The sequence below is a fragment of the Sodiomyces alkalinus genome, assembly GCF_003711515.1.
Source record: "Sodiomyces alkalinus F11 unplaced genomic scaffold SODALscaffold_2, whole genome shotgun sequence".
Lineage (NCBI taxonomy): Eukaryota > Fungi > Ascomycota > Sordariomycetes > Glomerellales > Plectosphaerellaceae > Sodiomyces > Sodiomyces alkalinus.
The window spans coordinates 2,976,105-3,001,532 of NW_021167080.1; the positions used below are offsets into that span (position 1 = coordinate 2,976,105).

Genomic DNA, 25,428 nt, shown 5'->3' on the forward strand with positions numbered 1-25,428 from the left:
ATCCCTGCACGCAGGGATAATAAGCGAAAGAAGCCATAGGGGAAAAAAGAAGAAGAAAAAAACCCCCGGAATTTACATTCGCCCGATCCAGCAAAAGGCCAGGAATTAATCAAAATGAAAATCCAACATGCCGTGTTTTGTCCGGCTACCGAGTCGAAAATGCATGGTCGATACGAGACCCTGAACCGAGTACGTTGTACGTTGTACGTACCTGTACTTCGCGCATCCCTGAAGGATCGTCCAGACTACAGACAAAGTACAGGTACATGCTGCCCTGCCGCGTTGCCCCAACAGAACTAAAAATTTGGCGAGCATGCACCCACCTGCACCTACCCTCTACCCATACCTCTGTACCGACCCACCATTCACGCCACCTTGCACCCTGTCACACCACAACCCTGCAGTCTGCAGCCACAGAGCTCCCAGATCCCACCACAGATTCCCAGAGCCAAGTCCCGCCCCTCCATGCAGCAATCCCCGTCGAGAAGCTCAGAATTTTTCTTGTCGTTTTTCGTACGAAGTACATACTTGTTGCGGATACTGTTGAGCTTTGAGAGCCGGGAACCGGGACCATTGGGTAGAAGTCTCATTGGGAAAGGGGCCAAAAATCCCATCCCTCCATCCCGCCATCCCATCCATTGATTGAACGATTGAACGACCCACCATCCATCACGCACCTAGGTACGAAGTTATTGGGACGACCGAACGACGGACGACTCCTTCGATTCCGCTCGAGCGAAACGAAAAGGCCAAGCAAGGGGCAAAGAAACGTGGACTCCTCCCTCCTGTCGCGTCGTACTGCTTCCGGTACATTTCCTACCCTGCCGACAGACAAAAAAAAAAGGAAAAGGAAAAGAAAAGAAAAGAAAACATATCGTCACATCCTTTCTTGTCCTTCCTCTCTGTCCACACTTCACGACCCTTCCCTCCAAATTCCCCCTTATTCTCACGTATCCTTGTGGACTCTGACACTCCGTCCCTTTTCCGCCCCTAAACTACATCTCTTCTCCTTCGTGTTGGATTCTCGTGGTGGTTTCTCTACTGCAAAATACCTCCCTCTCAAATTCATAATCGACCAACGCGCAGGAGCTTTGATCCTCCAGGTCGAATCTCCATTGAAACTGCCCCATTTGCAGTTTACAGGTGCCGTTCGCTACAAGAAGCACTGTCTCCTGCTCTTCGCTGAGTACACGGAGTCAGACGTGGCAGGGTAAGTCTACTATCCGCCTGCTCAATTCACCCCATCCCATGGTCCTCTGTTCACGACTGATCTTCTCCCGCCGTCTCTGCAGCTCCCAGTCGCCATATCACGAGATCCGTCGTTATTTTTCTTCGTCTTCTCGTTCTAATACCCCTTAATTCGCCATGTACGGTACAGGCACAGGCCCTCAGACGGGCGTTTCCACCCCTCGCTCGAACTCATCTCTCCGTCCTCTCACTCTCCGTCATGGGTCCCTCGAAACCTCCTTTCTCGCTCCGACCTCGCTCCACTTCCACGCTCAACAGTTGAACGATCGCTTCGCCGCCACTCTTCCTACGGCCACAGACGAGCTCGCTCAGGATGACGAGCCATCATCCGTCGCCGAGCTTCTTGCCAGGTACATGGGCTTTGTGGCCAACGAGATCGAAAAGGGCGAAGATGACGAACAGGGCTCTTATGAGGCCGTCCTCAAGATCGTCCTCGTCGAGTTCGAGCGTGCCTACCTCCAGGGTAACGAGGTCCATGCCCTAGTGGCAACTCTCCCCGGCATCGATGCCAAGAAGCTCGAGGTGGTTCGCAGCTACTACCACGCCCGGATAACCGTTGGCCGTCCCATTAAGGAACACGAGTCTGCCCTCTTCCGGGCCGCCGAAGACGGCGCTGCCGGAATTTACTCCATTTTTGGCGGTCAGGGCAACATCGAGGAGTACTTTGACGAGCTTCGTGAGATCTACAAGACCTACTGGCCTTTGCTCGGTGGTCTCATCCACGATGCTGCCGAGCTGCTCCAGACTCTCTCCAAACATCCCGGCGCCGAGAAGCTGTATCCCAAGGGTCTTGATATTCTCAACTGGCTTGAGCATGAAGATGCCACCCCTGACGTGGACTACCTCGTCTCGGCCCCCGTCAGCTTCCCTTTGATCGGCTTGGTCCAGCTCGCCCACTACGAGGTCACCTGCAAGGTGATGGGTATCGATCCCGGCAAGATGCGCGATAGGCTCAAGGGCTCCACCGGTCACTCCCAGGGCGTCGTTTTGGCCGCCGCCACCGCCGCGGCCTCTTCTTGGGAGTCGTGGGCTGATATCGCCAAGTCTACTCTCACCATCCTCTTCTGGATCGGCGCCCGCAGTCAGCAGGTGTTCCCCCGGACATCGCTTGCCCCGACCATGATGCGCGAGTCGATTGACAACGGCGAGGGCGCTCCTACCCCGATGTTGAGCATCCGGGATCTTTCCCAGGCCGAGGTCCAGAAGCACGTGGATGCCACGAACCAATACCTCCCAGCCGACCGCCACATCTCCATCTCGCTCATCAATAGCCCGCGCAACCTCGTCGTTACTGGACCTCCCATCTCCCTCTGTGGTCTCAATGCCCAGCTGCGCAAGGTGAAGGCCGCTACCGGCTTGGACCAGAACAGGATCCCCCACACCGAGCGGAAGAGCCGGTTCGTGAACCGCTTCTTGCCCATCAGCGCTCCTTTCCACAGCAAGTACCTCGCCGAAGCGACCGAGTTGATCGACGCCGACCTCAAGGATGTTCAGATCGACTCCGAGTCTCTTGCCATCCCCGTCTTCGACACCAATAGCGGCAAGGACATCAGGGAGGAGGTCAACGGCAACATCGTTCCCAACCTCGTCCGTCTGATCACCAGAGATCCGGTCAACTGGGAGAAGGCTACCATCTTCCCCGGTGCCACTCACGTGCTGGACTTCGGCCCTGGCGGTATCTCCGGCTTGGGTATTCTAGCCAGCCGCAACAAGGAGGGAACCGGTGTGCATGTCATTCTCGCCGGCTCGGTCAATGGCACCATCACCGAGGTGGGCTACAAGTCGGAGCTTTTCGATCGCGACGAGGAGCACGCCGTACGTTATGCCATGGACTGGGTGAAGGAATTTGGCCCGCGGCTCATCAGGACCGTAAGCGGTCAAACCTTCGTCGACACCAAGATGAGCCGACTCCTGGGCCTTCCACCTGTCATGGTCGCCGGCATGACCCCAACGACCGTGCCCTGGGATTTCGTGGCTGCGACCATGAATGCCGGTTACCACGTTGAGCTGGCCGGTGGCGGTTACTACAATGGCAAGACCATGACCGAGGCGCTCTCCAAGATCGAGAACGCCATCCCCGCCGGTCGAGGCATCACTGTGAATCTCATCTACGTCAACCCTCGTGCCATGGGCTGGCAGATCCCCCTCATCGGCCGCCTCAGGGCTGAGGGCGTTCCCATCGAGGGTCTGACCATCGGAGCCGGCGTCCCGTCCATCGAGGTTGCCCAGGAGTACATTGAGACTCTCGGTCTGAAGCACATTGCCTTCAAGCCGGGCTCTGTCGATGCCATCCAGTCCGTCATCAATATCGCCAAGGCCAACCCTGACTTCCCCGTCATTCTGCAGTGGACGGGCGGCCGTGGAGGCGGCCACCACTCTTACGAGGATTTCCATCAGCCCATTCTGACCATGTACGGCCGCATCCGCCGCACCCCCAACATCGTCCTTGTGGCCGGTAGTGGCTTTGGTGGTGCCGAAGACACCTACCCTTACCTCACCGGTGAGTGGTCCAGGCGTTTTGGTTACCCGCCCATGCCCTTCGATGGCACTCTCTTTGGTAGCCGCATGATGGTCGCCAAGGAGGCGCATACCAGCAAGGCGGCCAAACAGGCCATTGTCGATGCCCCGGGCGTGGGTGACGAGGGTTGGGAGCAGACCTACAAGGGTCCCGCCGGCGGAGTCGTCACCGTCCGTTCTGAGATGGGCGAGCCTATCCACAAGCTTGCCACACGCGGTGTCCTGTTCTGGGCTGAGATGGACAAGAAGATCTTCAGCCTGCCCAAGGAGAAGCGGGTGGCCGAGCTCAAGAAGAACCGGAGCTACATCATCAAGAAGCTCAATGACGACTTCCACAAGGTGTGGTTCGGCCGCAACAGGGCCGGCGAGGCTGTCGACCTGGAGGATATGACCTATGGCGAGGTTGTCCGTCGTATGGTCGACCTCCTCTACGTGAGGCACGAGTCGCGGTGGATCGACCCTTCGTTCAAGAAGCTGACGGGCGACTTCATCCATCGCGTCGAGGAGCGGTTCACCTCTGGCCGTGACCACGCATCTCTTCTCCAGGACTTTGGAGAACTCGATACCCCCTTCCAGACCGTCACCAGGATCCTGGCCAGCTACCCCGAGGCCGAGGAGCAGATCATCAATGCCCAAGATGTGCAGCACTTCTTGATGCTCTGCCAGCGACGTGGACAAAAGCCCGTCACCTTCGTGCCTGCCCTGGATGAGAACTTTGAGTTCTTCTTCAAGAAGGATTCTCTCTGGCAAGCGGAGGACCTCGGTGCCGTCATTGACCAAGATGTCGGCCGCACCTGCATCCTGCAAGGTCCCATGGCCGCGAAGTACTCGACCAAGATGGACGAGCCCATCCAGGACATCCTTGACAGCATCCACAACGCCCATATCGCTGGTCTCACCCAGGATCTCTACGACGGCGATGCCAACGCGATCCCGGTCATCGAGTACTTTGGGGGTAAACTCGGCGAACCGGAAATTCCTGTGGAGGATGTGGACGGGCTGGTCACCTCGTATGATGAGACCAAGAACACCTACCGTCTCGTCGCGCTGCCTGGGACGACAATGCCCAGCGAGGAAGCCTGGCTGGCGTTGCTCGCGGGACCTCGCCGCAGCTGGCGCCACGCCCTCCTCACGTCCGACGTGTTGGTCCAGGGCCAGAAGTTCCAGACCAACCCGATGAAGCGCATCTTCGCTCCGGTGCGGGGCCTCTTCGTCGAGATCCATTATCCCAACGACCCCTCCCGGACCAGGATTGTGGTCAAGGAGCAGCCGCGCCATGGCAAGTACGTCGATGTCCTCGAGGTCAAGCTCGTCGGCAAGAATGAGATTGTGGTCAGCATGATCAAGGACACGACCGCGCTCGGCGCTCCCGTCTCGCTGCCGCTCAAGTTCACGTACCATCCCGAGACTGGCTACGCTCCCATCCATGAAGTGATGGAAAGCCGAAACGACCGGATCAAGGCGTTCTACTGGCGTACTTGGTTCGGCCATGATGCCCTTGACCTTGATGCCGACGTCACCAGCAAGTTTGACGGCGGATCGGCTGTGATCACCGGCGAGGGCATCAATGACTTCGTCCACGCTGTTGGCAACACAGGCGAGGCGTTCGTCGAGCGGCCTGGCAAGACGGTGTATGCGCCCATGGACTTCGCCATCGTTGTCGGGTGGAAAGCTATCACCAAGCCCATCTTCCCTCGCACAATCGACGGCGACCTTCTCAAACTGGTCCACCTGTCGAACCAGTTCCGGATGATGCCGGGTGCGGAGCCTCTCCAGAAGGGCGACGAGGTCAACACTACGGCTCAGGTCAATGCCGTCATCAACCAGGACTCGGGAAAGATGGTCGAGGTTTGCGGCACCATCTGGCGTCGCGGTGAAGCCGTGATGGAGGTGACGTCCCAGTTCCTGTACCGCGGCACCTACACCGATTACGAGAACACGTTCCAGCGCAATACGGAGACGCCGGTGCAAGTGCATCTTGCCACCACCAAGGACGTGTCGATCCTCAAGTCGAAGGAGTGGTTCAACATTGACGATCTGCCCCAGGACATCCAGCTCCTCGGCAAGACCCTCACGTTCCGGCTGCAGAGCTTCCTCAAATTCAAGAATAAGACGGTGTTCAGCAGCGTGCAGACGTTCGGCCAGGTCCTGCTGGAGCTTCCCACCAAGGAGGTGATCCAGGTGGCCAGCGTCGACTACAGGGCGGGGGTCTCGCACGGCAACCCGGTGATCGACTACGTGGAGCGCAACGGGACCCCTCTCGACCAGCCTCTCAACTTTGAGAACCCCATCCCTCTGAGCGGCAAGACGCCCCTGCAGCTCCGCGCGCCGTCGTCGAACGAGACGTACGCTCGGGTGTCGGGCGACTACAACCCCATCCACGTCTCCCGCATCTTCGCGGCCTACGCCAACCTCCCCGGCACGATTACGCACGGCATGTACTCGAGCGCGGCGGTGCGAAGCCTCGTGGAGACGTGGGCTGCGGAGAACAACATTGGTCGTGTCCGCAGCTTCCACGCGTCCCTCGCGGGCATGGTCCTGCCGAACGATGAGATCCTGGTCAAGCTCGAGCACGTGGGCATGGTGGCTGGCCGCAAGATCATCAAGGTCGAGGCGACGAACAAGGACACTGGAGACAAGGTGCTCCTTGGCGAGGCTGAGATTGAGCAGCCGGTGACTGCGTACGTGTTCACGGGTCAGGGTTCGCAGGAGCAGGGTATGGGTATGGAGCTGTATGCCAGCAGCCCTGTGGCCAAGGAGGTGTGGGAACGGGCCGACAAGTACTTGTTGGACAATTATGGTACGGGTTTTTTTTTTTTCTCCCTCTTCTCTCATGGCCCGGCTAACAAAAATGATAGGCTTCTCCATCACCAACATCGTCAGAAACAACCCCAAGGAGCTGACGATCCACTTTGGCGGGCCCCGGGGCAAGGCTATCCGGCAAAACTACATGGCCATGACGTTCGAGACGGTGGCGGCGGACGGGTCGATCAAGTCGGAGAAGATCTTCAAGGAGATTGACGAGAAGACGACGTCGTACACGTATCGGTCGCCGACGGGCCTGCTGTCGGCGACGCAGTTCACGCAGCCGGCGCTGACGCTGATGGAGAAGGCGAGCTTCGAGGACATGAAGTCCAAGGGGCTCGTCCCGCGCGACTGCACGTTCGCGGGCCACTCGCTCGGCGAGTACTCGGCGCTGGCGGCGCTGGCGGAGGTGATGCCGATCGAGAGCCTGGTGTCGGTGGTGTTCTACCGGGGCCTGACGATGCAGGTGGCGGTGGAGCGCGACGCGGCGGGGCGGTCCAACTACTCGATGTGCGCGATCAACCCGAGCCGGATCTCCAAGACGTTCAACGAGGAGGCGCTGCAGTTCGTGGTGAACAACATCGCGGAGGAGACGGGGTGGCTGCTGGAGATTGTCAACTACAACATCGCCAACATGCAGTACGTGGCGGCGGGCGACCTGCGGGCGCTGGACACGCTGACGGGGGTGACGAACCTGCTCAAGGTGCAGAAGATCGACGTGGACGAGATGCGGGCCAACATCGAGGAGGCCAAGGGCGCGCTGCGGGAGATCATCCGCGGGTGCGCGGAGGACACGCTGAGGAAGCCGACGCCGCTGGAGCTGCAGAGGGGGTTCGCGACGATCCCGCTCAAGGGCATCGACGTGCCGTTCCACTCGACGTTCCTCCGGTCGGGCGTCAAGCCGTTCCGGAGCTTCCTGCTCAAGAAGATCAACCGGACGACGATCGACCCGTCCAAGCTCGTGGGCAAATACATCCCCAACGTGACGGCCAAGCCGTTCGCGCTGACGCGGGAGTACTTCGAGGAGGTGTACAAGCTGACCAACTCGCCCAAGATTGCGTCGGTGCTGGCCAACTGGGACAGCTATACGCAGGATGCGCCGGCGGGCGGGGTCGATGGTGTGAATGGGGTCAATGGGCACCACGAGGGCCCGGGCTCGGCTGCCTGAGTGTAGGCTGAGGCAGGAGTGGCGGGGGACAACATATATCCACGCATGGAGGGGAAACGGACGCCCCGCGAACCAAAGTAAAAAGAGACGAAAAGGGGGAAGACTTTGATAGATGGGGGACATGATGCTTGTACTACACCTGGAAGTTTCGGTGTCTGTTTTTGTTTATGTTCTATTGTAATGTTGCTTGTTTGTTTTACCACGAGTCTGCCACGTACAATATGCCTATTAGTTTAGTAGTCTTTCTTTTTCGCCCGAGGGGCGCAATATTTCATGGTATGGGAGCAAATAGAGAAGTGCACTGTCTAGATCCAATCGATGTTTTCAGACCGTTCTTTAAGGAAATGTCGCCGGAGATGTCGCCGGCTAGACACATGGTCACCCACTTGGATAGAGCCGAGCACCTTGAAACGTGGTTACATTGGAGTGTGACGAGTCGGTCCGATCAGATGGGATAAGGTAAAGTAGATGCAAGAAGCCGGCACATCCGTACATCTACGGTCCCGGTCTTTTTTATATTTCCCCGTCCCGTCCCGTTCCGTTCCGTTTGACGTCCGGCTGGCCCATGATCTTGTCCCGGCGCATGGCCAACCATCTTTCCGCACGAAGAAATACCCTTGAATCAAGAATCTGAATCAAGAACAACCAGGCCATGATAAGGACCATGTAGCATGGATTATAAGACGGTAACAGACGGTAACAGAAGGTCGAGGGCACGAGATTATGTAAGCCTTTCGTCACACCTCGGGGTTCCATCGGCCGGCGGCGACCGCCGTGAGAAGGAAGGCAGCGGCAGCGGCAGCGCGGTGTGGGGAACGGTGAGGGGGCAGTTACTTAGGTTACCTAACGCCGAAGACGTCAAGTTCTCGCTCCGAGTTCCGACAAGTGTCTCTCTGTCTTTGATGCCCCGTTCTACGGTCTACCTACTTAACGTCGTCGCCTCGTCTTGTTTGACTTTCCTTCATTCCAGTCGGCTTTCCTGATCTCTCGGTCTCGCCGGCATTTCAACGAATCTTCAAATACCGGCGGCAGAGCCAACATCCCATTCCCGTCTGCGCATCCCATCTTGCACCTGAACCAAAGATGGGAGAACCTCTCCAGGACATGCACATGCCCGATGGCGTGGGACCTGGGTCTCTTAACGCGAACAAACTCTTCTTGGGAAACTTTGTTCACTCCAAGACGAGGGAGGAGCTTGAATACCTGCACTCTGCAGGCGTTTTTGTCGACACGACAGGCGTCATCGTCGCCATCGAGCCGGAATGCGACCTGGCAAAAGCACGGGAGCATGTCTTCCCCCGGTTAGGTTGGGAGAGTGAACATGTCCAGGTGGTTGCTTGCAAGCCGGGGCAGTTTTTCTTCCCTGGATTCATTGGTATGTCTCTTTCTCTTTTCCCTTTTTTTCCATCTTTGTATTTTATTTTTTATTTTTTATATTTTTTCCCTTATTTTTTTATATTTTTATATTTTTTTCATTCTTTTGCGGCCGTCCCCCCCACACGCCACTGAACAACCACAGACACACATATCCACGCCTCGCAATATCCCAACGCAGGCATCTTCGGCAAGTCCACCCTCCTCGACTGGCTGAATACCTACACATTCCCCCTGGAAGCCTCCCTCTCCGACCTGAACAAGGCTCGGCGCGTCTACACCGCTTGCGTGCGCCGCACCCTCTCCCACGGCACCACCACATCGGCCTACTACGCCACCATCGACGTCGCCGCCACCAACCTCCTCGCAGACATCTGCCTCGCCCTAGGCCAGCGCGCCTTCATCGGCCGCGTCTGCATGGACCACGCCGACCTCTGCCCCTCCTACTACCGCGACGAATCCCCCGCCGCCTCCCTCGCCGCCGCCCGCGCCTCCATCGCCCACATCCGCACCATCGACCCCGACTTCTCCCTCATCTCCCCGATCCTCACCCCCCGCTTCGCCCCGTCCTGCACCTCCGACTCCCTCCGCGGCCTGGCCGCCCTCCACGCAGAGACGGACCTACCGATCCAGACCCACATCTCGGAAAACCTCCCCGAGATCGACCTCGTCCGCTCCCTCTTCCCCGGCTCGTCCTCCTACGCGGCCGTGTACGACGACCACGGCCTCCTCACGCCGCGCACCGTCCTCGCCCACGCCGTGCACCTCTCCGACGAGGAGGCCGACCTCGTGGCCCGCCGCGGCGCCAAGGTGTCCCACTGTCCCGCGAGCAACAGCGCCCTCACGTCCGGCACGGCGCGCGTGCGCCGGCTCTGGGAACGCGGCGTCGAGGTCGGCCTCGGCACGGATGTGAGCGGCGGGTATAGCCCTTCCGTGCTCGAGGCGGCGAGGCAGGCGAGCTTGGTGTCGAGGCATGTGGCCATGGGGCTGGCTGAGGGAAAAAACAGGGAGACGGCCAAGCTGACGGCGGAGGAGGTGCTGTTCTTGGCCACGAGGGGCGGGGCTAGGGTGCTTGGGCTGGATGATGCGGTGGGTGGGTTCGAGGTTGGGAAGCAGTGGGATGCGCAGCTTGTCGGGCTGGCTGTCGTGGATGACATGGGGGAGACGGAGACCCATGACGGGAAGGGAGGGGATGATGCGGGGAATGTGGATATCTTTGGGTGGGAGACCTGGGAGGAGAGGATCGCCAAATGGCTCTTCAATGGGGATGATAGGAATACGAAGATGGTTTGGGTGAGGGGGCGTTTAGTCCACTCTCGGCAGTAGACGTAGAGGTGGGAAGCATTATTTGATAGAAGGTGGCTGAACATGGGGCAAGAGGGTCATCATCTATACAGGTACAGGGCAGCTATGTAGATTTTAGAAGTAGACCAGTGATATTACAGTGACGACAACCCGAATCAAGACGCAATTTCACAAACAGACGTTCCTGCACTGTCTTAGGGATAGTAGGGGATAGTGACAGTCTCACCGACACACACCGTGCCACTGGGTGGGTCTTCACCGAAATGCCCCACTAACAGAACAGGTACGAAGTACATACAAGCTTACCCAAGCTCCCAGACCCCATCCAGCCAATCAACAGCCAGAAACTCGGTTCAGCCTTGCAGCAGCGTAATACGGTACTACGGTACTCGCCATCGCCATCGCCCATCGCCGTCGCCATTGCTACCACCGTCATCAACCTTTCTCACACAACCTTGCTCGACCAAGCATCACGTCGAGCAAATTCCCAGAAATCAACCAACATGGTGGGTCAAGTCTATCCCATACAGCCTTTTGCGATGCAAAGGTACCAGACTGGCCGCTAACCCCCGTCGCAACCGCAAACACCACAGCTACCCCTAGGACTTCTAAACGCTGCCCAAGGGCACCCCATGCTCGTGGAACTGAAGAACGGCGAAACCCTGAACGGACACTTGGTCATGTGCGATACATGGATGAATTTGACCCTCAAGGAGGTCGTGCAGACCAGTCCTGTACGAAATCTCTTTTCTTTTTCTTTTCCCCCCCTTCTGGCGCCCCTTCATTCAGTTCACCGACGTCTCCTGGTCCCGAGGTCCCGGGGGGGGAGAGCGAGGCGAACAAGTTGGAAAAACACAAAAAGGGAATCGCAGCTAACCAAGCCCACTCGAATAACAGGAAGGAGACAAGTTCGTCAGGATTCCGGAAGTATATGTCAAGGGTAACAACGTACGTTCGCGCATTATCCATCCATGCCGCCCCCCTCTACCTTCGCGCCATGTTGTAGCGCATCGCAATGGACTGACAGGAAGTACCGTTGGACGGAATAGATCAAATATCTCCGCGTACCGGACGAAATCATCGAAATTGTCAAGGAGAACCAGCAGAACCACCAACAGGGCGGCTTCCGGGGAGGTCGCGGCGGCGGCGGAGGAGGACACAGAGGCGATCACGGCGGACGGGGAGGCGATCGGGGTCGTGGCGGAAGGGGGCAGGGCCGTGGAAGGGGAAGGGGGCGTGGTGCTTGAGGTGTTCACGACAAAACATGTGGCATGACGAAAGCGAAAACGAACCAGCGAACCAAACCTGCTACCCTTTTTATGTTTTACGTACTGGGCCACCCACACCCATCTGGGAGGAGGAGAGGCGGGGAAAAGCGAATACCCCTGATACACCCAAGGTGCATACCTCTTCCCCCGAGGTCGGTCTCCAATTCCGTCGGCGCACTGCGCGGGCTTTGGGAGGCCATGGGATGGGATCATGGTGATGGGTATACGCAGTGCAGTGGACGGATATCATGGGGTATCATGTATGTCCCCCCTCTACCATGGACCTGGTGTTCCGTGCAGATAGGTAGGAGTAGGGGAGTCAAGAACCCAAAGAAGCCCAAGAAACCAAAGAAAATAACTGCGCCAAATAACGCATGAACTGATTAGGACAAGAAATATCGAGACGCTTAACCTTGATAGTTACGATCATCCATTGTACAAATATCAATGGGCGATTGGTTTAGTGGTATAACGTCTGCTTAGCATGCTGAAGGTCCCGCGTTCGATTCGCGGATTGTCCATCCCTTTTTTTTTTTACCAGTCTGAGCTCGGTCAATTCTCGCCGAGGATGAAATAATCACGTGATAAAATCTCACCGAGATAACGACCCACCTACTCCATAGAAATTCAAGCTCTGACCGAGACGGCTCTTGAATCCTTGAACCCCATCCTTCATCCACCGAGTCATCCAACCCCGACACCCTTTGTTTGGTCGGGTAATATAGTTTCCAATCTTCCATGTCGAACTCGAGGTTCGTATTGGATGGGCTATGGCGATGCTTATGCCCTTCCATTGACCCAGCTGTCGCATCTCGGCTGCTTCGATCTCCCGCTCCCCTTCTCCCCAGACGAGTTCATGCAACGCCGCGACGAGCTCCCGTTTCGAGATTCGGTTCCAGAACACGGCCGTGTCATGTACAACAACGGCAATATAGCTTCACGGCCACCGCAACTTCTCCGGCTCCCGCCCCTCGACGCAACAGCCGAGCGAACGACGATAAGGGGAGAAACGCCAACCCGGCGCGAACCTTGGCCGAGACACCATCGCCCAAAGAACTGGATAAGAATGTGTTACGCTCAGCCTCGACGGAGCAAATTACCGAAGCCCTGCAGGTTTTGCGGAATCGCCCGGACGGTTTCCTCGTCACCGCCGCTCTTGTGAAGCACCTTGTCCAAGAGCGCGGCGAGCTGCCGAATCCAAGGATGTACGAGTGCTTGATAGCGAGCGCGCGCGACACCAAGGGCTCGGCCGACATGTTGGCGCAGCTACTGGCTGAGATGAAGACGTTGAAGTTTCCTACGGGCTCACGGCTTTGTCATGAGGCCTTGCAGGTTCGTGACTAGCACCATCACCATCACCATCACTTTGTGACGTTCTCGGCTGACGGGAAATCTTGCTCGCTAGGTCCTCGCGGTCCATCCAAACTACCTCCTCCGAAACGAGATCCTCTCGGCCATGCAAGAATCGTGGACCGAAATCGACGCCAACGGCCAATGCAGCATCGCCCTGGGCCTGCTGCGCGACGGCCAATACGAGCTGGCCGCCTCCAAATTCGACGACATCCTCGACAAATATGCCGCCGACGTGCCCCACTGGATGATTGACATCTTCATCCTCGTCTTCCTGCAGAAGGGCTTCCTGGACGAGGCCGTCCGCATGGCCCACGTGAAGCCCCACGCCACCGCCGCCGAGGGCATCCCGCTGCCGCTCTGGCACCAGCTCCTCGACGCCTGCAGCCGCGCCTCTCACTACGTCGGCACCAGCTACGCCTGGAACTGGCTCCTCGAACACGACCGCCGCGTCCTCCCGGACGGCCTCCTGCTCAACGTCCTCCACACCGCCGCGCGCCACGCCGACCCGCACCTGGCCACCCAGGTCACCGACCTCCTCTCCGCCCGCGGCGCCAAGTTGGCTCTGCACCACTACGAGGCCCTCGTCGACGCCTACGCCGCGCACCGCGACCTCGACGGCGCCCTCCGCGTCCTCTGCATCATGCACGACGCCCTCTCCGTCGTCCCGGACGGGAGCACCCGCTCCCTCTACCTCGCCCTGCGCTCCCAGCCCGCCCTCCTGCCCAAGGCCCTCGACGCCCTCGAGCGCCTCCTCCTGTCCGAGCACCGCCACGTGCCCCTCCAGGCCGCCAACGCCGTCCTCGAGGGCGCCGTCGCGGGGTCCGGCTTCGACGCCGCGCTGGACATGTACCTCGACTGGCCGCGCTACACCCGCGCCCGCCCCGACTGCGTTACCCTGCGCCACCTGCTCCGCGCCTGCGACGACCCCGAGACCCTGCGCCTCCTCGTCTCCGAGAACCCGGACGCCGCCCTCCGGGGGGACCGCGCCTCCTTCGAGCGCGCCGTGCGCGAGTTTGCCCGCGTCGGCGACTTGGAGAGCGCGTATCGCTGCGTGGATATGCTGGGCGCTACTACTCCTGCCCCTGCCCCGGTCCCTGTTCCGGGCTCTGCTCTTGGGATCGAGTCGACGACGGAACAACAGCAGCAGCAGCAACAACAACAACAACAACAACAACAACAACAACAGCCGGCATGGTTGTCGCGGGAGACGGGGCTGGTGCTCGTGCGCCGCTCCCTGGATGCCCGCGACGAGCGCGTATGGTGGCTCTTGGAAGAGGCCGAGCGGCGCGGCCTCGACTTGCGCACCGGGCTAGCCAGACTGCTTGCCGTGTGGGAACAGGATCGAGAACCGCCGACATTCAAGTCGAGGAGGGAGCTGACTACGGGGCGACGCGTCTTGGGTGGTGGAGGGGACGTGGATGCTGATCCGGTGGACTGAGGGTGGGTGGGTGGAAGAAGGGGGGGGGGGTGCCTTTGTTGTGAGGATAGATGGAGAGCTCAGCTTTTGCGTCGTTTTGCTACGTAGACGTAAATAGAAGAGCGTAAAGGAACCGACTTTTCCTACTGCCGTTTCTTTTCTCTCCTTTTCTTCTTTTTTCCCCTTTTCGCGACACCAGAAACTACCACTCCCCCCAACCACCACCACAGCATGTCAAAAACAATCGATTTACAACACACAAAGTTCAACCGACATCACAAACTCTGAAAGGATGATCAAGTCGGCGACAGTCACTTAGAGGAAGAGAAATCAAGAGGTAACAGCCAAGGCAGACAAAGAAGAACAAAAAAAAAGGAGACGCCTTGGCATGTTCTGAAAGCAACTCGACCAAAAACCGCATCTCCCAACCGTAGACATGCCTGCCCCTCCAGATAACTGTCTGAATTCTCGCCCTCTCGCCCTCTCCTCTCTCTTCCCCCCACCCCAGCCTAATCTTCTGTCTCCGCGCACCCTTCAGCCTTAACCGCAAAACAAATCCTATCGCGTGTGCATCCCGGCCTTGAGCAGGTCATAGAGATCATCGTTCGACCCATAACTGTGGTTGGTAGGCAGGTTAAGCGATCCGTGCGTCGTCTGCTGATGGGCTTGGTAGGAGCCCGTCGTATCGCCAGCCGTGCCGTACGTAGTGGAAGAAGAAACGTTGGTTGTCCCGAACGAGTTGGTATTGCTGCCGAAGCCGCCGTACCAGCTAGACTGATGCTGCTGTTGCTGTTGTTGTTGCTGGTGCTGGTGCTGGTGCGACTGCGATTGCGATTGCGACTGCGACTGCGACTGCGACTGCGACTGCTGCTGCTGCGGCCTCGTTTGGTGGGCCCGCTGGTGGGACTGCGCCTGGGTCTGCTGCTGCTGGTGGGAGTAACCATGGTATGTCGGCTGCTGATGCTGCGCATACGAGCTAGACGTCGATGACGGTTGCGTCGCCCCAGAAGCGTCAAGGCGGAGATTAAACAGCTGCTGCGAAGATGAAGCCTGCTGCTGTGCCGACGGGGTAGACTGTTGTTGTCCGCCGTACGAGTTCGAGGCCGCCATAGCCGAGTGCGTCTCATAAGTGCGGCTGCTCCGAGACTGAGAAGAATTCGGCCACTGACTCGCTGTCGACGACACAGTAGGCGCGTACGAATTCGCCGTCGACCGCTGCTGTTGCTGCTGTTGCTGCTGTGGAGACGCTTGGTGGCCATGAGCCGTGGCAGAAGTCGACGATGCTCTCTTACTTGCAACTGCCTGCGCTGCGTAGGGCTCATAGCCGAGTTTCCCGATGGACTGGTCATTTGCAGAAGAAGCGGAGTACCGTCCTCCGTACGCGTTGTAGCTTGAAGCGCCGCCCATACCAGTCGACGTGCTGTAGCCTGAAGTGTCGATCATCGGGGTTTGCGTGGAGGGGAGCGACTGCTGCTGAACGACATGATGGGTCGGTGTTGTTCTCCGACCATCGGTTAGAGGGGTCCGTGTCTGGCTCCCATGACCGGTTCTCGATTTGGCACGCCCTAGCTGCGCCGCTGCCTGGAACGGCGAACTTCGAGACGGCGTCGCATTGGCCGACTGAGCGGCGTGGACAGTGGGGGACCGTTGCTGTTGGTGCTGGACACTGGCATGCGACACGGTGCCCGACGATTGTTCGAGGTTTCCATAGACATGCTGAGCTTGGCTTTGAGCCTGGACGTCTGAGATTTGCGAAATTTGCGTCGACGGAGAAGTTTGTTGGACTTGATGGGTCGAACTCCTCGATTGGTGCTGTCGTGCCAGATGCTGCCCAGTGGTCGTTGACGCTTGGTGTTCCGTGCCTCCAAAATGGCCGGACGGGGATGTCGATGTCTGCCAGCCACTAGCATAGGCTGAGAGGCTCAAGGCCGCCTCTGCCTCCGAAAGGGTCTGGCTCCCGCCCAACGGGCTACGTTGTTGGCTCGCCGAGCTGGTCTGACGCATTGCCATCTGAGGACTATTCGACTGGGGCGGTTGCTCTGCGTGAGAATGCGACTCGGAATAACTGAGACTAGACGGTTGCAACCCCGGGTCCACATCGTTGGACACGGACTGTGGGAATTGCAAGCCGGTTGAGCCAGAGCCGAAGTAATCCTGATTAGAGGTGTCGGCCGGCGTGAGCATGCCAGCCACGGGCATGTTGGATGTGTAGTCAATCGTCTCAATCTCGTCGCTGCCATGGTCGGGTTTGGAGTCGGATTCATGCGTAGATTCATGTGCAGCTGCATGCAGAAGTTGATGTACAGGTTCCGATGGTGGATCCTGCTGGGGGGCTGCACTGGGTTCAGGTTCAGATTGACGTTCAGGCTCAGGTTCAGGTTCAGGTTCAGGTTGAGATTGAGGTTGAGATTGAGGTTGATGTTGAGGTTGAGGTTCAACCTCGGGATCCGACTCGACACGAGGAGCAGACTTTGTTGCACCTTTAGATTTGCGTTGCTTCTCCAGGGGATACTGGCACTGAACTCCAGCGTCGCGGCAAGGAGCGCACGACGGCTTCTTACTGTCACACTACAGAAGATGGTTAGCAAAGTAGAAACAAGAAAAGAAAAGAGAAAAAAGAAAAAAGGGGGGAAATGTTTCCTTGCTTCTAATCATGCTTACCTTGGTTTTGTTCGCTTTACAGGGAATGCAAGAGCCCCGGGAGAGGCGTGGCTTACGGCTCGGCGTGTTCGAGGCCGGAGCTGCGGCTCCAGATGCCGCCCCGTTCGCCACATTGGAGTCAGTATTTTGGCCGGCTCCTGATGCCAAAGCGGGAGCCGGGGTCTCGGTACCGGCTGGGGTGGGTTGGCCTGCCGAGTCGGGATTCTGCGATGTCCGCTCTGGTGTCGCCGAGTTGTTCGTCGATGCAGCAGTACCAGCACTAGCGCCGCCAGCCGAGTCCTTGGGATGCACGATACGCAGACGCTCTGCGCCGTACTTAACGAACATCATGAGCGATTCCTTCTGCAGCTCGGGGGCCTGGTTGGCGAAGATGCTGAACTGTTCCTCGGAAAGTGTCGCCGGGTCGACGCTGGCGTCGGTGAGGAGGCGGAGAGCCGTCTCACGTCGCCGTGCCGCTTCTGCCGGGGGTACATTCAAGAGCGTATGGGAGTGGATGCCACTGTCCACGGCAGCTTGGGCCGCCTGGGCTTTGGCTTCCGCCGTATCGTCGGCTGCGCCGCCATGCCCGACGAGCGCGTCAGGGTACTCGCCCGACCCAGCAGGCACGCTCTGGGGACCATACTGCGGAGGCTGGTTGGTAGAGTCCACGGGCGCGGCACCGGGATAGTCCGGCGGCATCATGGGACCAGCGGGAGTCGAGGCGTTCGCATCCGACTTCTTCTTTCTTCGTTTCTTCGGCTGAGCCGAACCCTCCCCTCCTTCGCCATCGGCCGCAGTGGACTTGCGCTTCCTCGGTGTCTTCTTGGGCTTGCTGGCAGTGCCACCTTCTCCAGCCGGCGTCGCGTCGCCCGTGGCAGCCTCTGACTTGCGTTTCTTGGGGGTCTTCTTCGGCCTATCCAGGGTGGGTGGATTCACCGGTGCGGGACGAGGGGGCGGGCGATAGAGTGCAGCCACATCGGCGACGGTTTTGTGAAGCGGGGTGTGGTCGTACTTGACGTTGATGGACCGCGAGTTCTTGGAAAAGATGATGGATATTGATCCACGACAATCAAACGCCGGCCGAGCTACATGATGGGAAAGAAAAAGAAAAGAAATCTTCGTCAGGAATCGCATCATAAGGCAAGGAAAAGGCAACGGATCACACATACCTCGATGAATCGGATCGAGCTCCTTTTGGCTGTACTCGGCAATGGCCGACTTGTCCAAACTCTTCGCGTTCTGCCTCATCCAGGCAGCAAGGGAGTCCTTGCAATGGTAGGTCAACGCCCAGCCGTGAGATCCCCTGGAAATGTCGCGTACGGCCCAGGAACAACCGTCAGTCGCACCTATAAGCGAGATGATCTGCTTCGCAACGGCGCGTTGCATAGCAGGGTCGTCCTGAGGCTGATTCATAACCACTTCATTGGTGCGCACGAGCTTCATCGACCGGCTGTTGCTGCTGCTGTTGTTGCTGTTGTCATTATTGTCATTATTGTCATTATTGTCATTATTGTCATTATTGTTATTATTGTTATTATTGTTATTATTGTTATTATCGTTGCCATTGCTCCCGTCCCGGGTCGCACTGGCGGCAAGAGCAGGATCGACATCAACATGGGCTTCGGCGTCGGATTCGACAATGGTGAACTGCACAGGGCCGCGCAGGTCAAAGCTAATGGTGGCGTGTTCGGCGCGGGTGGGCTGCATCTTGGTCTCGAGGAGCTGCCTCAGCTGGTCTTGCATCTGGTCCAGGTGCGAGATGGGGACCTTGCCCGAGAGCGCGTCCACACCGCTGCCGCCGCCCGGAGGCCCAAGGCCCAGCAGAGCTTCGGCCATGGCACCCGGTGGTGTAGGTGGTTTACCGTGATGCCGACGATGGCTCTGGCGATTCCAGGCGCGAGGAGAAGATGACGATGAAGCGAGCTTCGATGATGCCGATGGTCGTGGTGGTGGTGGTGGTGGTGGTGGTGGTGATGATTTTGGCTGGATTAACAGGAAAAGGCGCGTAAGCTGGAACCTGGCCGTGGGAGATTGCTGATCGTGATTGACGCGATGAGGCCAAAATGTGTGTTTACGACTGGTTGTCGCGTTACAATGGGTCGAGGCACAGGCGCGGGATGGGGGCGAGGGAAATGGGGATCGGGGAGAGAATTGTGCGCGCTGCGAATGAGAATGAAGAGAATCCTTAGCAGGTTGGAGTGGGAGAATTGTTGTCGGTCGCGCCAAGGTCGTTCCTTTCGTCGTGTCCATTGCGTTATGAATGTGGGTCGGCAGTGGCACCCCAGAAAGGGGGGTGGCTTCATCAGGGCTTGTTATTACCACCCCACCGCGTCTTGCCGAAACTCGTGCGCATGTGGCTGGAGGGGTCATAATACGAGAACCTGTGGCTGACGGTGTCGCTGATGGTGTGGCTGACGGTGTGACGTATCCATCTCGTGCCGGAGGTGATTCTGGGCTGTTTGTGATGTCCATTATAATTATCCCGTATATCTTCGTCCGCCCCTAAACTCTCATGGGCTTATGAACAAAGTGCATGGAAAATGAGAGGAACTGCATATGTAGGGATCTAGGAAACAGAAGAAGAAGAAGAAGAAAAGAAAGAAAAAATAAGAAAAAAAAGAAACAAAGGAAAAAATTGGTTTAATAAACAGCCCAGAGAAGTATGTGCTTAGTATTCAAGGTCAAACTTGGGAAGCCTGAGGTGATAACAAGCAAGGCTGAAATTCTGAATCAAGCTTGAGTCTGACTTGATTGTCGACCAAGGCAAGCCTGAAGACCAAAATCTAACCAGGTAGGCACAGAAAGTCCGCCACTGCCTTGGCTATCTAGATTGGGACATTCTGCTGCCTCTTACTCTTTGTTTTAGACGTATGCCTACCGCAGTATCAATCGAGCTGTTTATCGGCACAGGTCAAAACAATCAGATAAATAGCCTGGACTGGAGTACAACAGGCAACTGTCAAATCGCCACGTTGTTACCTTACAAACCTCCCAAAGTAGAGATGCTCTTGTGCCTTGCCTCTGCGAATATCACGAATGTCTGGAAAACCCTATAAAGAGAGAGGAGTGTCTAGGGTAGAAAATAATAAAAAATAAAAATAAAAAAAGGAATCATTATGAGAACGAAAGTTAGCTATCCAGTAAAAATAGCGATTGTCATGTCAAGACAGTACTATCCATGCATCCATACGTCCCGTTATGAAGATCGCATAGCCCGGTTTCTGGCGGTGATGGTATAGTACAGGTAGTCCGCGATTACTATTACTGAGAGACCCACGACATGTCATCGCAATGCCGCTTGTTCCAAAACATCAATTCCAAAAGCGGTATCCAATTAGTAGTAAACCTTCTCATCCCAAATGGGAGGCCGCGCGCCCTCGGCATCCCAGATCAGCTTATTCTTCTCGTCAATGGTGCAGCCCTCGTCCGTAATGTCAATCACCTTGCTCGTCAACGCAATCTCGTCCTTCGACACGCCCGCCGGGTCCGAGGGGATCCAGAGGAGAGGCGTCGCGCTCGTCGCCGAGGGGGGGTAGTAGGCGTCCCGCTCGACCTGCTCCGAGTACATCTGGTCGAAATCAATCGCGTCCTGGGGAACCAGCTGCCGCAGCGTGTGGTAGTCGGCATACACCCACGGCTTGAGGAACCGCGTGATCATGTTGCCCTGCCTGTCGGACGCGCCCTGGGCCTGGCTGGGAGTAGAGCCGTTTGCCGCGCCTGCTTCCTTGGCACTCCTACTCGCATCCAGGGCAAGGGGCCGCGCAGCTTCCGCGTCGCTGCCGGCCAGCAGAAGCTCTTCTTCCACCTGAAGCGACCGGGGTAGGTTGTAGAGCAGCGGGTCGAGCACCTTAGAGATGGTGAGGTGGAACAAGAGGGTGAATACGAGGAAAGCCACCATCAGGACGAGAGGACCAAACGCTTGCGACACGGCGAACAAGCCGACCATGCAGATTTCCGCAAGGTAAACGCCGGCAAACAGCTGCTTCAGTGCGCGAGGGTAAATCAGGCCGCGCGTGTCCACAATCGTGTCGGTGACGAACAGGATGTTGTATCGATACGCCAGGTAAAACAGGAAAATACCGAGAGACGACCAGAAGAGCATGAGAGGCGCGATGACGGCATACACAATGCCTTGACGAAAAAGTCTGTCAGCATAATATCGCCTCGCTTCAACCCATCTCGTGACGGTGAACAGAATGAATTGCCAACTTACTGATGACGGAAATGGTGGTGTAGATAGGCAAGACCGAGCCCCATGAAATGGCGCTGAGCGTCGCCCACTTGTTGTACATGGCACGAGGCGTGTTCGCCAGGAACTTGTACAGCAGTTTAAATATGATAAACCCGACAACCTGGGAAACGACACCCGAGGCGATAGTCAGACCTTGCACGATGAAGTAGGAAATGTAAAAGGTAGACGCCCGAGGAAGAGCCGCCGAGAGGATGGAGAAGATCCTCCCAGGTTCCTGAGATATCTCGAGGGCGGCGCCAACGGCCGAGCCGGAGATGGTGGTGATCAGAAAAACCTGGATAAGCTGAAACCAGAAGTAGGCGCTCTGCGTGAAGAGCTCGACCCGCGACAAAGATGGCTCGCCTGCCAGCTTCGCACACAGGCGCATGACGACAGGGACAAGAGACATCAAGATGGCCAAGGCCACGGCCGGGAGCAGACCGGAGATGACGCCCATGATGACCTCCGGAACGGCATCGAGCCAGGCGAGCCAAGACAGTGACTTGAGGAACGAGACCTGACTGATCGCGCCCACGGCGGCGGTAGGGATGGCCCAGAAGAGGATGAGAGCAGTAATGAAGGCAATGACGGCGTATCGGCGGATGACCTTCTGCCACCAGGAAATCCTGAGCGACTTCCAGAGCACCTCGCCCGGCTGGACGCCGATGTACCGGGGGGACATGCGAAGCACTTGGTGGTGGGTGAGAACCTGGTAGGCGGCCTGGGCATCGGACTGGGTGTGAAACTCGACAAAGACGGCGCCGACCTTGGCGAAGTCCCCGGCGCGGAACTGGGCCTGAGCGGCCGCGGCTTCGGGGATGAGCCTCCGTAGCTCGTCGCGGCACCAATCGATGGTGTCGACCTTCTTGCCGTACAGGCCGAACTTGCCAAGTCGATGCGTAGGTCGCTTCTTGTTCGGAACCCACCGCGCCGCCACCTGGCCAACCTCGGCGTTGTGGCTCGCGGGGGCGGAAGGAGCCTCGTCAGGGCCGGCGGCGCCTTTTTTCAGGGATTTAACGCGTTCCTTGTTCGCCAACTTGATGAGCTTCACCTCGGCACTCTCCAGCTTCATGGCCGTCTTGTCACGCTCCTCGACGACCTCTTCCAGCTTGCCCGTATCGCCGACGATCCATACGTTCTTGACCGAGTTACTGAAGAGCCTGCGAATTTTCAACTCGTCGAGGTAGTCTTCGGGCACAGAGGTGAAAAGGACGGTGCGCGAGGAGATGCGATTGGCATAGACGGGGGAGAGCAGGAATGCCTGGCGGAGATTGATGTAGAAGATGCACTCGCGCAGAATCATGTACATGACAAATCCGTAAAAGAGCCAGCCGAGGAAGACGTGGGCATAGAGGCGGTTCCTGCCCTGCGGGGAGTCGACATCGACGTTGCTATAGCTCAACATGTTGAGCCCCTCCTGGGTGCCACCGCCAGTAGCATTAACGGCGAAGAGAACGGGCCACGTCAGGATGAGGCCCACGACGCAGATGGTGGCGCAGATACGCAGGTAGCGGAGGAAGAGGTACGCGTCCAGGGACTGGTGCTGGAGTGCATGGTAATCGGGTATGTTTCGAAAGGCGCCGAACCAATTGAACAGACCGCCGGGCAAGGCGGGCGTTCGCTCCCTGTGGAGGAATGATCTCGTTAGCGAGCGGACACATCATAACGAAATGTAACGGGGGCGCAGTCGGCCAAAGAGGAAGAAGGACCAAAGACATACTGCTGCCGCAAGCTCCCAATGTAGGTCCTAGGAGCATAGAACCTGCGCTGGCTCTTTCGCAGGACGAGGAAGATGGTGAAGTAGATGCTGGCGATAATGAGGGTGGGGATCAGGGTCGACACCATAGCTAAGGAGAGCAAGAGAAAAGAAAAAGAGATTAGTTTTCCGGCGAATTGCAAAACTTCCAGGGTGGACGGCATATAGTACGAACCGGAGACGGACGAGTCCTGAGACTCAGTGTCCGCCGCCTGCTGGCGAGCTTCCAGGACACCCATTGTGGCAGCAGGTGGTGTCACTGCCTCTATGGCTGCTCTATCACGCTCCCAACGGCGGGATCAAGTGAGTGGTATGGCCGGACAACAGTTGTGATCGAGTCGAAGACCAGGAGGGGCTGAAGCAGAAGCTCTCGCTGGCATCAAGGCAAGCGGGGACGAGTGGTGAAGGGGGTTGAAGAAAAACAGGGCTCAGGGAAAGGAAAGGAAGAAGGAAAAAAGAAGGCCGAGGAGGGAAGTAGGTAAGGTAGGTAAGGTAGGTAGGATAAGGTAAGGTAGACGGGATACTAGCAGACGCTATGTACCTAATATTATTCTCCCGTAAGGTAAGGTACGTTGTAGGTGGGTAAGGGTCGCTACTGCAGAGGTCTGGATCTATGAAGTACCATGGAACTGGTTCTGAGCGGGTCCTCTACATGTACGGAGTACAGATAAAGTTACGGATATGTACCGGTAGATCAATTTTTATGGGGGATGCTGATCGGGTATTCATCCTGTCTCGGTACTCTGGAGGGGTTCTCATACGTAAAGGCTTGTCGTTGGGAGAAAAGGAAGGGTAGAGAGACTGGGAGGGAATACCTAGCCGCCGCGAACGATCTGACCCCAAGGTAGGTACTTTAAGGTAATAACAAACAAACCAAGACATCGGCGACCAAAAGTGTACATATCACACCAGTGTGGGAAAACGGCGTAGGAGATCGTCGGCTGCGACACGTAATGCATGGCGGAGAAATCGAAATTCAGGCGAAGAAGGGATAAACTACTCAGATAGTGCGCAGTAGGCGGGTGTCGCGCGACTCAAGCACTGACTGGTTAGCCAGACTCATTTAGTCGGTACCTTAGGGTCAGGCCACTGCGCCTATGTATGTGCTTTATTATTTTGATGACGGCGGAAATCACTGTCTCAGCTGGGGTGTCTCTCTTTTGTTTTTACACTACCTACCGTCGAGTCGTTGACCAGACAAGTGACGCCACGCTGTTCCACTGGGCTTCCCCTTTCCCGTCGTCCACCATAACGCCAAAACAAACAGGGTACACGTATTGGTAAGGTACCTTATGTGATTCAGAAGTACGTGTAATTAGGTATTTCCGTGTTCGCCAGGACAAAACAGAACGCCCATCATTCTTCAAACCAAGGAATAGGTAGACAGACGACGTCAAGTTTCAAGAGCTTGATACGAGAAAACCAGAGTCGAGGTGGTATTCTTTACGGAACCCCGCTGCACTCCACGCGCATTTAGCTGCAGAATAGGTAGGAAGCGAGCAAATGCCTGGTTACCTACCATGGCTCTCCGATGTACATGTCTTGTCTGTGTAAGGTACCTAAGGTACATAAGATACTCCGTATATCGATTGCATGTACCATGTACCAGGAGACGAGCAGACGATGCCTGCCCTGCTGAATCCTGCATCCATGACGTAACATGATTGGCCCATATTAGCTCCAACCTTGTCCAACGGCCCCCCACCTCCCCACCCGGTCGTTTTCTTTTTTTTATCTCCATTTCTTGCCTTTTCCCTTTCCCTATGCCTGCGCTTCAGTTTGTTCTCGACCTTCTGTGGCTGCTTATTATTCTCCCTTTTCAATGAAACTCCCCTTGGCCACCGTGATGTTTTCAGCTCGCTATAGTTAAATCACAGCAACCGCTCGCTTTGTCCGCGGTTTGGGATGCAACCATAAACGACCAGCCTCGACGATTTCGAAACGATGCGAGGGAGTACGGATGCTCTTGTTGACCGCATTTCCTCTCGTCTCACCGATGGCGGCTGATGGTGACATGTACAGAGAAACATGTAAACCGTACGATGTGCATTTCCTACGGAGTACGTCATCGCATCTCCAAAAAAAAAAAACATGTACATACACTACTGTTATCCAGCCAGCCAGCCGCTCGGCTTTTCCGTCCCTGTTTTGCTCTACCTACCTATCTCCTGTGACCCTTCCACTTCGTCTGTCCTCACGTGTTAATTTTCATAACACAAGCAACGAGAGTGTACCAACGCACCCTTCGACCCAGCGACTCTCAAGATCATCTTTGCTGATTCTCGACGACTCGAATCCAACACGGTACTATCTCCTGCATTCGTTTTCCTTTCCATTCCCCATAGA

General features: G+C 57.0%; 6 protein-coding genes and 1 non-coding gene across 7 annotated transcripts; 5 read left to right on the forward strand and 2 right to left on the reverse strand.

The window, feature by feature from the left end:
• Positions 1–975: 975 nt before the first annotated feature.
• SODALDRAFT_103778 (fatty acid synthase subunit beta dehydratase) lies at positions 976–7,822 on the forward strand. The gene is made up of 3 exons (XM_028606474.1): positions 976–1,210; positions 1,293–6,565; positions 6,624–7,822. The coding sequence occupies exons 2-3, from the start codon at positions 1,366–1,368 to the stop codon at positions 7,736–7,738; spliced, it is 6,315 nt and encodes a 2,104-aa protein (XP_028468541.1). The 5' UTR covers positions 976–1,210; positions 1,293–1,365; the 3' UTR covers positions 7,739–7,822.
• A 774-nt stretch (positions 7,823–8,596) lies between these two features.
• SODALDRAFT_330476 (guanine deaminase) lies at positions 8,597–10,584 on the forward strand. Its single transcript, XM_028611203.1, has 2 exons — positions 8,597–9,113; positions 9,258–10,584. The coding sequence occupies exons 1-2, from the start codon at positions 8,822–8,824 to the stop codon at positions 10,436–10,438; spliced, it is 1,473 nt and encodes a 490-aa protein (XP_028468542.1). The 5' UTR covers positions 8,597–8,821; the 3' UTR covers positions 10,439–10,584.
• A 254-nt stretch (positions 10,585–10,838) lies between these two features.
• SODALDRAFT_330477 (Sm-like ribonucleo protein) lies at positions 10,839–12,163 on the forward strand. The gene is made up of 4 exons (XM_028611204.1): positions 10,839–10,923; positions 11,011–11,151; positions 11,315–11,365; positions 11,467–12,163. The coding sequence occupies exons 1-4, from the start codon at positions 10,921–10,923 to the stop codon at positions 11,662–11,664; spliced, it is 393 nt and encodes a 130-aa protein (XP_028468543.1). The 5' UTR covers positions 10,839–10,920; the 3' UTR covers positions 11,665–12,163.
• SODALDRAFT_t51 lies at positions 12,135–12,206 on the forward strand. The gene has a single exon. It is a non-coding gene; the product is annotated as a tRNA-Ala (tRNA).
• A 156-nt stretch (positions 12,207–12,362) lies between these two features.
• On the forward strand, positions 12,363–14,476 carry SODALDRAFT_307137 (hypothetical protein; the record flags this gene model as incomplete). The annotated part of the gene is made up of 3 exons (XM_028609056.1): positions 12,363–13,017; positions 13,091–14,128; positions 14,225–14,476. The coding sequence occupies exons 1-3, from the start codon at positions 12,424–12,426 to the stop codon at positions 14,474–14,476; spliced, it is 1,884 nt and encodes a 627-aa protein (XP_028468544.1). The 5' UTR covers positions 12,363–12,423.
• A 58-nt stretch (positions 14,477–14,534) lies between these two features.
• On the reverse strand, positions 14,535–19,244 carry SODALDRAFT_348916 (hypothetical protein). The gene is made up of 3 exons (XM_028613394.1): positions 18,265–19,244; positions 17,117–18,180; positions 14,535–17,023 (listed from the first exon to the last, which is right to left on the reverse strand). The coding sequence occupies exons 1-3, from the start codon at positions 18,929–18,931 to the stop codon at positions 15,014–15,016; spliced, it is 3,741 nt and encodes a 1,246-aa protein (XP_028468545.1). The 5' UTR covers positions 18,932–19,244; the 3' UTR covers positions 14,535–15,013.
• A 698-nt stretch (positions 19,245–19,942) lies between these two features.
• Positions 19,943–23,748, reverse strand: SODALDRAFT_330481 (DUF221-domain-containing protein). The gene is made up of 4 exons (XM_028611205.1): positions 23,258–23,748; positions 23,047–23,173; positions 21,309–22,951; positions 19,943–21,226 (listed from the first exon to the last, which is right to left on the reverse strand). Exons 1-4 carry the CDS (start codon positions 23,319–23,321, stop codon positions 20,430–20,432), a joined length of 2,631 nt encoding a protein of 876 aa, XP_028468546.1. The 5' UTR covers positions 23,322–23,748; the 3' UTR covers positions 19,943–20,429.
• Positions 23,749–25,428: the final 1,680 nt, after the last annotated feature.